General features: G+C 46.4%; 1 protein-coding gene across 2 annotated transcripts; it reads right to left on the bottom strand.

The window, feature by feature from the left end:
- Positions 1-683: 683 nt before the first annotated feature.
- LOC311370995 (E3 ubiquitin-protein ligase RNF220-like) lies at positions 684-12,368 on the bottom strand. Of its 2 annotated transcripts, none has more exons than XM_084489256.1 (7): positions 12,167-12,368; positions 11,973-12,015; positions 10,451-10,575; positions 9,630-9,753; positions 1,623-1,815; positions 1,026-1,081; positions 684-822 (listed from the first exon to the last, which is right to left on the bottom strand). In XM_084489256.1, exons 1-7 carry the CDS (start codon positions 12,215-12,217, stop codon positions 695-697), a joined length of 720 nt encoding a protein of 239 aa, XP_084345382.1. In that variant the 5' UTR covers positions 12,218-12,368; the 3' UTR covers positions 684-694. The 2 variants fall into 2 exon arrangements, with proteins under 2 accessions (XP_084345382.1, XP_084345383.1); XM_084489257.1 differs by having other exon boundaries at positions 10,529-10,575.
- Positions 12,369-13,462: the final 1,094 nt, after the last annotated feature.

Raw genomic sequence — 13,462 nt, 5'->3', positions numbered from 1 at the left:
GGCAGCTCAACTTAGTATTTAATTATTGATGTTGGGTAACATTCATTACTTATACACTTACTAATATTTGTACTAAATAATGCCGTGTTGATCGAAAATACTCTGTGAAACTAGAGTACACTTTTCTATTCATTCGACAATCAACTGCTGTCTCCGGTCAACTTAAATTACTTAAATATTTTTCTATACTAGCCTTCCTCACTGTGTGCTAGGCTGCCAGCACTTGTAGGGCCTGTCTGGCTTTCTGAGGATTCTTATTTGAACATTGCCTCTGTGTGATGTTTCATTCAGTGTGTATGTGCGTGTGTGCATTCACCGGGTGTGTGTGTGTGTGTGTGCGTGCGTCCCAATTAAGGATTCCAAGCCAGCTCTCAGCTCAGACAGACGACAACTGCAGAGAAGATCAATACCAAGAGAGACCCACCCTGTCTTGTCACACACACACACACACACACACACACACACCTGACTAAATGCATCATTTATGACCTCTCCAGAAGGCAACTCTCCCACTAGTAAGAAAACTCATCAGAAAGTCATAGGGTTTGGCTGTTTGTCCGTGCACGTGTGTGAGTGTGTATCTGTATCCGTGTGTGTGGTCTGATGTGGTTATAGAGTGGCGAGAGTGATTTTCTCTCCCACTGTGTGTGCGTGTGTGCGTGCGTGCGTGTGCGTGCGTGCGTGCGCTTTCAACCTACTTTTCGATCTCGCTGTTTTTACAGGTTCGCGGCACGGAGGAGGACGAGGAAGAGGAGCAGGAGGAAGAGGAGGGTGCGTTGGGGTCCGGCTTGCTGCTCTCACCGTTGCTCGTCGACGGCATCTCTGGAGACACGAGGAGAATGGGGGTTTGAGGGACATTCACATCTCGCACAATTTTTTGTGTTTCTCAACTGCCGGAAAATAGGCAAAAATAGTGAAAATAGTGCAGGAAGACATTTGGAAAAAAATTCCACAAAACTTTGAACCCGCACCACTCTTACATTTATTACGTTTGCTCGGGTCTCCATGTGTGTGCTATGACTCACCATCGCTGGCCCATTTGGAGAACTCTGGCGTTATTCTGGCGGTAGGCATCCCACCGCTGCTCCATTCAGAGAGGACACAAAGGTTAGGGATTAAAGACTGCACCTCCCAGAACCCCTCGGTTGATCTGATTCTATGTCAGTTATGTCAGGGCGAAGCTTTCGGCTGTCTGTACATGTTAACACATTAAGGACACACGAGGATAAAGTAAAAAATGTAATCACAAGAATGTACAAGAAATGCATATCATGACGTCATCAAATTCAAATCTTTAAATATAGACGGACTTTAGCATGCTACGCAAGGCTACACCATGGATGTACTTGAGCATGCTATGCTACGCTAGGCTACAGCATGGACGTACTTGAGCACGCTATGCTACGCTAGGCTACACCATGGACGTACTTGAGCACACTACGCTACACTACGCTAGGCTAGGCTACACCATGGACGTACTTGAGCACACTACGCTACACTAGGCTACACCATGGACGTACTTGAGCACGCTACGCTAGGCTAGGCTAGGCTAGGCTACACCATGGACGTACTTGAGCACGCTACGCTAGGCTAGGCTAGGCTAGGCTAGACCATGGACGTACTTGAGCACGGCGCCCCGGAGCGCCTCCCTCTCGCGGGCCTCGCCCTGGTCCTCGCCGGCCCCGGAGCAGGGGATGACGTCGGCCTCGGTGTACTGGGCCTTGCCGTACTCCAGCGTGTCGTCTCCGTCCACGTCCAGGTCGCCGTCGCTGTCCGCCGCACTCTCCTTGGTGCCGCACACCACGAAGCCCGTTCCTGAGGGCGAGAGAGGCAGCGAGAGAGCAGGAGAGAGAGAGAGCGAGAGCGAGAGAGAGAGAGAGAGAGGAGAAAGCAATTGGTTAGAACAAACATTTTTATATATTGCAGTCATTTAGGACAATAAGTCATCGTACATTTTTTTATGACGTAACCCAACATTGAATTGTTGTGATTTTCCACATGTTTTTTCCTGTGTGTAGAATGTAACAAATTCAGTTCAACCAAGCGCCATTTGAGACGTTTTACCCCGCACATTAACCGATTGTTTATATTGTTGATATTAATTGATTGTAGCTCTTTCATTGTTCGATCACCGATGGAATAATAGTATAAAAAAGTTCAAACTGCAGTAAAGGAAGACAAGAGAAGAAAGGTGTGTGTGGAGGGATGGAGTGAGGAGGGGGAGGGGGGGGTGAGTAGGGAGGGTAGAGGCGACCTGATGAAGATGGACAGGTGAGCCATCCATCTTCGCTCTGTGCATGTGTGCGCCTGAGTGTGTGTGTGTGTGTGTGTGTGTGTGTGTGTGTGTGTGTGTGTGTGTGTGTGTGTGTGTGTGTGTGTGTGTGTGTGTGTGTGGCACTTCCATAAACCCTGAGATGAACGCCCAGACAAACTCTTACCGCTGCCTGACTGCCCCTTTCAGCTCCACTTAGCAACACCAACCTGTGTGTGTGTGTGTGTGTGTGTGTGTGTGTGTGTGTTTGAAGGCATCGTCTATCTCTCGTCCGTGTTTGTGCAACTGTCTGTCCTTCTGTCACTTACTCCACGTCTTAGAGTGTGTGTGTGTGTGTCTCCATCACTTACTCCCTGTCTGTCCAACCATGTGTAGGTAACAGATTTTTTTTTCTACTTGTCTATTCAATCACACAAAGAGGTGCATGTTCGTGTGTGCGTTTTGCTGTAGTCATAGCCTTGAAAAACCTGACAGCCATGAAATTCACACCTGTCCCCAACATTCCTCCAACGTTCACGTCTACAGTGAGCGACCCCCCCCCCCCCACACACTAAAAATGAAACAAGCACAGCGCTGCGCTACATGCCATGGTACATGCTGCACTTCATGCTAGAACATCAACCACGCACCTGTGTTCCAGATCCCTCCTCCTCTCCTTCTACCTGTTCTGACCATGCAATTCATCCCCCTCTCCGGAAGAATCCGTAATAGTGCAAATGGAGAGAGAGAGATGCAGAGATAGCGAGAGATGCAGAGAGAGAGAGATGCACAGAGAGAGAGATGTACAGAGAGAGAGAGAGAGAGAGAGAGAGAGAGAGAGACACAGAGACAGAGAGAGAGACATGGACAGAGAGAGAGAGAGAGTCTGACAGGCGTTACTATAAAAAAGGATAGCGGTGCGGTTGTAATACGCCACTAATGTCGGGGCCCCATTTCCAACAGGCCCCTGGTTTTTAGCGATCCAATAAAAAAGGGCCCTTTACCTTTTATTTGGTCCCGGTGGCGGTGGCAGCGAGGGCCGCGGCTCGTAACATAAACCCGAGCCCCACAGCGGCCCGCGGTAAACGGCAAGTATCGCCCAGAGGGCAGTATTAAGGCCGTATGTGTGTGACGAGCCAAAGAGATAGAATATATAGCAGAGGGAGCATATTCCAGCATATTGGTGGATCATGCTCCCTTCTGCTTTTTAATATCTCCATGTCGTTAACAGACCTTCTTTATTACAAAAATGTCATAAGTAGAGCGCAGAATCCAGAATATTGGTGTATTGTGGTTCCTCTACTTATAATAATCACTGTGGCGTTAACATACACCTGCTATATTATACATATTTTAAGTAGAGGGAGCATATTCCAGCCTATGGGTGAATTATTAGAGTTGCTTTTGCTACGATAACTTATTTTCTATATATAGTAACACAGACATGATCGTTTTGTATATAATAATATATATATTTGTAATATAATAACTGTACTCCTAGTACAGATGGAATTCAATTATACAATGTTGAGCTTTAGTCTCGAGTGCTAATGCAACTATATGCTCAGATTAGGGGGTGTGCTACCCACAATGCACTATGGTTGGGAGGAGCTGGAAGACCCGAGAGTGACGGGCTGTGAATTGCAGAGCGTTTCATCAGCCAAGCGGCAAATGGGCGGTTCGAGACAACCCGCACGCTAATGTGAGAGGGAGGGGGAGCGAGAGGGAGCGCTGGCTCCGAGGTGGAGAGAGGAGGAGATCGTTGGTAATCAAATCAATGGATCGAAATATGGATCCTGTGGCCGCTTGGTGACAACAGCAAGTGGAATTTAACTTTCGGACTATTGCTACGGACAGGAAATAAATCTTGGATCGTGCACAGAAGGTTCAAAGGGTCAATTAAAAAATTATTATCAAATCAATGTCGTACCTAATGCCTAATGAACAGCTTTTATTATTGAGTGTAAACTGGTAAACGGACACAAGTCTACGGCCTGGAAAACCAAGCAACAAACGAAAGGTTTGAGACGTGAATTGGACAGTGGAAATCGGAGAAGTGACAGTTGCTACGGTCCACTCGGATCACCTGATGGGTAGATATGTCTTACGTGGTCTTAGAGGCGTGTGGTCGTCCGTGTGCACACGCACACACTTGGTCTTTCTCTCCGGTGTGTGTGTGTGTGTGCTTGTGCACACGCTAGTGCACATGCCGTGCGACTATCTGTCCCTCTAAGCAGTGTTGGCAGGCCAATCTAATCTAGCTGGCGAAAGGTCAGAGTCACTTTAACTGCCTTTCACTCACAGTGCATACTGCCACACACACACACACACACACTGACAGAAGGCCCCACACAGACACTGACACACACAAACAACCATCCTCTTCCCGTTCCTCCACCCATTCCCTCTTTTAAGCTTATTTAACCCTTGGATTCCTCCTCTCCTTTTCTCCCCTCTTCCTTCTGTCGAGATTCTTCCCTCCATCTCACCACTGTTATTTACTCAATTCTACTGCTTTTATCAAAAGGACTGTCCACTGTTTAAACTCTTTTTGTCCCCTTGTCTTGCCATAGAGTAATTATTTACTATTAAATAAAAGGCACCATATCCCCATTTATTGTTTGTTTCTCACTGGTAAGTTACGATTGAACAGTTATACATAGAAAATTGAGCACAAAAAAACAACATTACATTTAACACCCGGCAGCCAAAGAACAATTGGCCAAAAGCAAAAGAAAAACTAGTTTTTCTCTGTACAGTGTCACCCAAGGTTATAACGACAATGGAACACACAAAATGTCCGCCTAGGGTGCCCCTTAATTACAGATACACACATCAGCTACCCCCTTTCCACTGCCTGTGTTGCCTGCACCTTAATAAGACAAGGGGCAATCAATACAAGAGTGAGCACGCGCACACACACACACACGCTGATTTCTAAGGCCACCTCATGCATATCGTTGACTCTCGACACGCCAACTACACGTGTTCCCTCTGCCAGGTAACACGCTTCCTGACATTAACACGGGGCACTTCCAATCTACATACGTGTCGCTGTGGTTACCCCCAAGTGATTTAAAGAGAGAGAGAGAGGGAGGGGGGGGGGGGGGGGGGGCGATCAAAGGACACGTCAGAGAGCCTTGGGAGCCCAGATCGACCCAATCGGGCGGCCTCAGGTGACACCCCGTTGCCATAGCAATTATCGTGACCGCTCGGAGAGGGAGAGAGAGAGAGAGAGAGGCAGGAGGGGGGCGAGGAATGGCAAAGGTTGTGGCGCTATCGTTGTGCCATTTACAGGTCAGAGATGGGGAGACACAAAGAGATGAGACGGCCATCTTTGAAGTCCTTTTTCAAAGCAGCCCCCTCTCAACATCTGCTCTTTCCTTCAGGCCATCTTCAGCATTAATCCCTCTTCCTCTCCCTTGTCCCCCTCTCCATCTCTTAAGGCCCCCCCCCCCCACCCCCTGCGCTGTTATCCTGAGCGGAGATCTGTCTGTGAGTCTGTCTTCCAATCGCTACACTCACTGATGGTCAGACATGATGAAGCGTTGAGATCCGTCCGGCCGGCTGCCTGTCTGTAGATGGCGTGTGGGGTCCTTATCTCGCAGTGAAAATAATTCACGCCAAGATGACATGAAGCCCAGGCGAGTTTCCTCCCAATGAAAGCAGAAGACGTGACATTCTGCCATGACGTTTCTATGACGACTAAAAAAGCGGACAGGTTTAAAAAAGAAAAGGAAAAAAATAATAAAGCAATGAATAAAGCAATACTTGCCAACTTTGTTAAAGAACTAGTTCACCGGTGGACATATGAAGGTTAATAATTATATAAAGTAAATAATTCTATGTATTATAAATGTGCAAAAAAAATTGAAATCGGTTCATCCTAGCCTGAGAAAAGGCAGAAAGAGTGTTTTTATGGTCTGTCTCTCTCTGTCTCTCATCCTCCAACTACCACGATGCATTGCGCTCGCTGCCCCGCCCGCCTGTTTCGGTTTGGAGGGGGGGAGGACCACATGTCATGCACGAGTGGTCGCAGCCGCACGCACACTTTGTGTAAACATATCCCCGTGATATGTTGACTAGTTTAGACTTCTGCTCTCGTTTTTTCAAACGCAAAAATGCCCAATAGTTGTTTGGTACCCGGTTGCACCGAAAAGTCTTGGAAGGGACAGAAAGTAAGTTTTCACGTTTTGCCAGTGAGAGACAGTGAGCGTTGCAAACGATGGCTGCGGGCGATAAACAACCCCACAAATGGAGAAGACGCCAGTATTAAAATGATTAAAGGTAAAACGATATGCAGTCTCTATTTCAAACTGGAGGATTATGATAGAAATCTTTTCGGCATGATGAGGCACGCTCTAAAACAAACTGCTGTTCCGTCCGTCTTCGCTGTGGGCCCGTTCCCAGATGACGAACAGGCCTGCGCTTCTAATGCGCCTCCCTCAGCAAAACGCACTCGCCTACAGGTAAGACTGTCCTAATATACTACTATATTTCTGTTTACAAAGTACACAATAATAGCTTGAATACTTTACAAAATCACTCCCTAATGATCATGTTTTCATTTTCATATTCTTTTCCCTTTATTTTATTGCATACAGGGCCGCTGGAGGTCTTTCACAGTGCACTGCTCAAGTACCCATGTTCCATGGGGATGGAACGGGTGTTAGTGTCCATAGGCGAACCGAGCAGTTCACTCCGGCGCGCTCCGGCTCCTCGTCCGCAACAGGCAAGGCTTGTTCAGCTGCAGCCTCCTCCTCCATTTGTCTCAATTCTTCCTGGCTGTAGTGTGGCTCGTACAAATGGCCCTGAATGTCCGAATCCAACGATATATTTTCAAAATCCACTTTGGCTGTTTCCCATTGCAAATTTTCTTCTGCCATGGTCGGAGGTTTGTGTCGGTCTAGTTCCCTAGCTAAGCGGTGAAGAAACATGGCGGACATTGCGTTTACATCTCGTACGCGAGCTCCTGCCCCTCTCATTCCTTATTGGTGGGCTTACAAATTTGCGGAACTAGTGGTTTGTAGTCCTCGGCCCTTCTAGCAGGCAAGCAAAGTTCTACTGAGATGATGTCAAATGCGTCATTTGACGTCATCTCAGGAGAAATGTAATCAGGACAGCTGGGTGACTGGAGGCCTGGGTTAGACTGAGGGAAGAAACACACTTTTTTTTATATTATAGCGATTTTATAATGATAGAACACCGGTTCTGAATCGGTGAACTATTCCTTTAAAGAGTGAAAGTGTAGAAGTTATGGGGGGAACCTGTGATGTTCTGTACTAATAGATAGGCAACTTCTACCTCCGGCATTGCAAGAAGGCACAGGCACAGCCGCGCACACACACACGGGAAAGATGTCTCAGCTTCTGCCAAAATGGCTCTTTGAAGCCCAGTAAGCTGGAGAGATACAGGGAAGTGTCTCACTCACTCTCCCCCCTCAACCCTCTCCCCCTCCTCTCTCTCTCACACACACACACAGAAGCATGTTGAAGTTGAATCACAACCTGAGCTTGTTCGATTTCCACTCCCCTCCCCAGGCTGTCTGCTCCTGTCTTTGGATGGTGGGGGGGGGGGTCCGCCTCCTATGTCTAGCAGCTGGCTTTCTTCCGGGTTCTCAAAGAGAGGCTGCTGGCGCTTCACAGAGATAGACCCTGCTTTATCCTGCCCGAAGACCACCCCCCCCCCACGGCCCTCACACACACACACGCAGACCCCCCCCCCCCCCCCCCCGCATCCCTCAGCTCAAGGGAGACCCAGCTGGCTTCAGCCGTGTGTGTGCGCGTGTGTGTGTGTGCGTGTTTTTGAACCACAGGATCTTTTAAGGAGGAAAATCCACCTTCTGAGTGGACCTACACGTGTGTGTGTGTGTGTGTGTGAGGGGGGGGGGTCTCTCCTGTGTTGTCTCCTTGGGGGCACCTCTGTGGTCCGTGTCACATCACACACCAGCCCATTAGAGAACAGCAGAAGGGTCCTGTCCACCCCCTTAAACACTCAACACTAAACACAGGCTCAATGAGGGACAGAAAGAGAGGACTGTCACTCCCTCGTTCGCCCCACCTGCTACTGCTGTTTGTCTGAGCTTTAGTTGGGATTTCAACATTGATCTGCCTCCTCTGCTCCTGTGACAGAGAGGTGTGTGTGTGTGTGTTAAATGGGGTTGGGCAGGGGGTAGGTGAATCTAACTGTGTGTGTGTGTGTGTGTGTGTTTAAACAGATCGAACAGGGATGGAGGAGGAGAGAGACGGAGGGATAAAAGTGGAGTAGGAACTGTGAAAAAGGGGAGGCTCTTACAATTTCATCCTCACACGTCGTGAAAGCTGACACACACACACACACACACACACACACACACACTTCAAAGTAACTCAATGGAGACTAAAAGTGTGACCTAGGAAAGATGTTGAATATGTCTCTTGTTTATTTTGTGGTTTAATTCTACTTTATCTGTTATAGTATTTGTACAATTCTTAATAAGCTGAGAGCACCAAAACGACACAGGCCGTACAACCTTTATATTGGAAGCTGAAAATGTTTGAATGAATTATGAATCAGAGAGGAAAGATCTGAGAGATCCACATTCATGATGTAGGGGGTAATTTGTTGTGTGTGTGTGTGTGTGTGTGGTGTACATGTAGGAGTGTGTCTGGAATGTGTGTGTGTGTGTGTGTCAAGAGGGCAGTCTCTGTGGTCCCTTGTGGCCTACTCCTTGGTCCAGTTCTATAATTGCATTGCAGGGCCAATGTGGTCCTACACACACGCACCAACACACATACACGCACGCACACACGCAAACTGTCGCACTCGCACAAACACACGGCAGGTCAATCGCCCAACTAAATGTGTTTTCCTTGGCCTGGCTGGAGGAGGAGGGGTGGGGGGTGGGGGGGGGGCATCTCCGGTGGTCACCAGAGCCGGCAGGAACCATTACGGCTCCCCCAGTCGCCATCAGCCCTGCTTCAGGAGCGCTAACGCTCCTACGACAGGACAGAACCAAGGCCAGATAACAACACTGAAGGAGCCAAATGGAAGGACAAAGAGAGAGAGAGGTGGTGGATGGAGGGAGAACGGGGGTGGGTGGAGGGAGAGATGGAGCTGAGCACACAGCTTGAAGGGTCATTGCCATCATCATCATCATCACGACGGTGGCCTTTATCTTTATAGGCAATCTCTTCAACCTGATAACATTCCCCTGTTTTATTAGCATCCACAGGCTAACCACACAGAACTAATTTTGTGTGTGTGTGTGTGTGTGTGTGTGTGTGTGTGTGTGTGTGTGTGTGTGTGTGTGTGTGTGTGTGTGTGTGTGTGTGTGTGTGTGTGTGTGTGTGTGTGTGTGTGTGTGTGTGTGCGTGTGTGTGCGTGCGTGCGTACGTACCTCTGAAGCCTCCCTCCAGCAGTGCGGTGGCTCGGATCCTCTTTTGCCCCGCCCACTCGTATTCCTCGAAGCCCCGCCCATTCTCGCCATCGGCAGAGTCGTCGTCGCCGAACGCGCCCTCGCGCTGATGTCACAACACAACACGCCGCAGGTCAATACAGGTGACGTCATAGAACGCCACAACCACTATAACGACACAGTTGATCTGTTACGCAACATGTTTTTAACAGATCAATTTAAGACTACAAAAATAATGCTATGAATTGATATTTATACTTGAATATATAATGCCTTATATTATATCAATAATGTATGGGGTTCACTCTCACAATGTTTTGTCCAATCACAACTGTTATAACTGCCAACAAATAAATGTGTTGTGTTTGGTAAGTGTTCGGTTGGTCTAGTGCTGGTTAGTGACTCTACAGATCAGAATATGATAGGAAAGAGGGAGATTATTAAATTCATTAAAACAGTAACACACTAACAGTGATGTGTGTTGATTGGCTACTAGAATAACAGACAGTTGTCCACCAGCTAATCAATCGCAATTAGTGCAAATTCCCCCCACTGAAAAACAGTGATTATCCCATCTACAAACACCACAGTCGCCACCAGTTCAAATCTATACAGGAGGTACAGAGGGGTAAAGTGGTTTATTCTACGCATGCCATTGGTCGACTTCTACAAGAAAAGAGGTGATTGGTCGGAATCCGTCCGGAGAGAGTGAAGTGCTGAGAGGCTGTCTGGACTGGTAGAGGACGGCGATAGGTTGGAATAAAGAGAAAGAGGAGGGGTGCTTGTGCTTGAACGTGGGCTACCTGGATAAGGCATTGTTCCACATGTCTACTCATCTCCTCCTCGCTCCCAGCCAACGGCACGCTGCACAGCGGACATACCTGTCCCCCTTCCTCTGGCTTCCTCCTCTTCATCTTTCCTATACGGGCTGGAGGGAGAGAAAGAGGGGAGAGACACATGGTTAGCACCAGCACCCCGTACAGTTTCATAAAAACATGTATATGCAGTGAATTAAGTGAGTCCGATTCTGATAACAGAACGTATACGTGTTTCGGGTTATGTTGAAGAAAGCGTATGTCGACACGCGTACGGTTCTCCACCCTCACCTAGCATCTCCCCCACCTCTCTCGCTCTACTCTTAAACTCTCCTACTTCCTTCCTGTTCATTACTCCTTATTCCTCCCTCCGTCCGTCGATTCAATACATCACGTTACCCACAAATCTAGCCGTCTCCTTCTACCTCCATCCCCATCCCTCCCTCCACTATACAAATATACACACATATATATCTATCTATCTATCTATATATATATATATATATATATATATATATATATATATATATATATATATATATATATATATATATATATACATATTTATATTTCAAATTAGAGATTTAACAGCATAGAACAGATTAGGCTGTTAAGCCCTGATTCCTCTGTGGGGTTTGCTAAATGCTAATAGCACGGCGGTGCAGGAACATTAACTTTAGATGGCATAGTGGAACCCCCAGGAGGAGGGGGGTAGAGGGGCAACACACCGCCACGGGAAAAGACAAGTCGAGAGAGAGAGAGAGAGAGAGAGAGAAGGGGGGAGAACGAGAGCAGAAGAGAGTGAGAGCGTGAGAGAGAGGCTACTAATGCTAAAAGGTTGAAGACTGTTTAAACAAAGTCGTTCATGGCCCCCTGGTAAATACTGGGGCTGAAACCTAGAGTGTTATGAGGGTAGTGGCTGAGAGACAAGAGCATTCCAAGTCATATTCCTCACTGGTTTCTCATTAGCTTCTTATTTGTTTTCACTTTTGAGTAGAAACAACAAATGGGTCAGGATGAATTATAAAAGACTATCTAGTTGGGTGTATCCATTTACTGCAACATATGGGTACTGTAATTATGGACACAAATAGTTACTATTGAATCACTACTATTCAATCTAGTCATGCGAACAGGCTCAATCTTGCAGTGCATCATCAATTTATAATAACACAGAAATGAATCTAGCCCTATTTTAATTTAACAAAAATAATTTTGTTAAAAAGAAAGCTCAAAACAATTACTAGTATTTGTCTTAACATAATAAGTATTTATTATTTTCGTTCTCAAAGCACTTTTTAAAACCGTTTAGAAATGTATTTTTTCTCAATAAATGTACGTTTTATCAATAGGATCTGTGATTAATTGAATGTGTAATAACAACAGCATAAAGACTATTGGGACATGAAAGACACTTTTCGTTGTGATGTGGTTTAATGACATTGAAAAGAAAAATACATTAAAAGTTTAGATTATGAATGAGGGTGTAATATAGGATGTATATACATACCATTCAGTCTTGTTTGCCTATTAGCCCGCACTCGTAAAAACGTCTGCAATACAGAGAAAGGAAAGAGAAAACATGAACATTAGATGTGGCTCAATCGATATAAAACAGTGATATGGTGATATGCAGCTTTTTAAGGTAAGATTGCATTGGATGCTGCAGGGATATCATGGCCAGAGAAGTAAACAAAAACCTACATGTCTTTTCTTGCCCTCGACCTCCTCCATAACAGAGCTGTCAAGTTTCATTTAAAACATTTTATGCCGCTAAAACGCACTAGAGAAAACTTGCCATGAACGGCGGGCGAAGTTGTACACCACTTTAAATATAATGTTGAGAGTATAATTTTAAACGGATGGTAAAGGATTTTAAGTGGCGCTTCGGTCGGCATATACAACATTGTCAGACGCCATGTTGGCTTGTTTTGATCATGTGACTTCGCTGGAGGATGTTCAGGTCGAGTCAAGTGTTATTCTTATATTCCGTCGCTAGGGGGCAGCAACACGTTACGTGAGTCGTCTGTCTACGGCGACTCATTAAAGGAGTTAAAAATAGTTGTACTGTTCTTAATACAATTCTTTTTCATGTAATATATTTCAGTAAATTAAGAAACCTACATTGTCTATGTATTAGAAAATTAATATACAAAAAAAACGATATAGCCTATATATTAATATAGGGGTAAATAACTAACATGGTCATTATTTGATACCTTTTTCTACTGTATTTAAAATAGTAAGTATTGTTCTGTGTGAGTGCGTGTGTGTGGGGAGGGATCTCAATGCATTTTACAGGTGCCCTCTCGTTGACACGGCAACAGCGAGTGGGCACTTGGTTCACTCCTCCCCCTCACCCCCAACCCCCACACTCATAATAATAACTACGGACTCTGGAATTAGCCGCCCTATTCTCCTTCCCGACGCTATTACGGCACGCACACGCCATTACCGCACGCACACACTCGCCAAGAGGCAACCGACAGGTCAGGTGGTTTGGAGAGCCACGATGGAGAGTGTGAGAAAATAAAAGGATAGCAAGAGATTGAGAAATTAGATTGAAATGGATAAGGAGGGAGAGAGAGGGGGGAGAGAGAGAGAGAGAGAGAGAGAGAGAGAGAGAGAGAGAGAGAGAGAGAGAGAGAGAGAGAGAGAGAGAGAGAGAGAGTGGAAGTGGTGTGAAAAGAGACGAGGAATGAGTGAGGGAAGAGAGGTGAGAAAAAGTGTTGCGTATGTGTATTGCAATTCCATGGGTGGTGGGTATAAGTGAGCGCCATTGACTTAATCATTTGTATAAAATAAGGATATTTCAGCAGTTTCACTTAATGAGAAGATCTACTTTACCGCCATAAGGGCTTAGAGACCCGGCGTCATGGGCGTGTGCACGGTACGGCCAATGCTGGTCCGCAAGGAGCTAATAGTTGTGATATTTTATGGTGTGTAAGAGGTGGGGTGGGGGGGGGGCACACACCCACTTAACCCCCTCTTCATACATCA

Source organism: Micromesistius poutassou (assembly GCF_964030765.1).
Source record: "Micromesistius poutassou genome assembly, contig: SCAFFOLD_5181, whole genome shotgun sequence".
NCBI classification, from domain to species: Eukaryota; Metazoa; Chordata; class Actinopteri; order Gadiformes; family Gadidae; genus Micromesistius; species Micromesistius poutassou.
This window is presented reverse-complemented; position numbering and strand designations above follow the sequence as displayed.

What these genes read in the sequence shown, in the direction of transcription:
- LOC311370995 (XM_084489256.1), bottom strand. Translation starts at nt 12,217, where the DNA reads ATGAAACTTGACAGCTCTGTTATGGAGGAGGTCGAGGGCAAGAAAAGA. An exon ending in TAGGCAAACAAGACTGAATG is followed by an intron (nt 10,576 to 11,972) that starts GTATGTATATAC and finishes CTCTCCCTCCAG; the next exon opens with CCCGTATAGGAAAGATGAAG. An exon ending in CTCCAAATGGGCCAGCGATG is followed by an intron (nt 823 to 1,025) that starts GTGAGTCATAGC and finishes TCGTGTCTCCAG; the next exon opens with AGATGCCGTCGACGAGCAAC.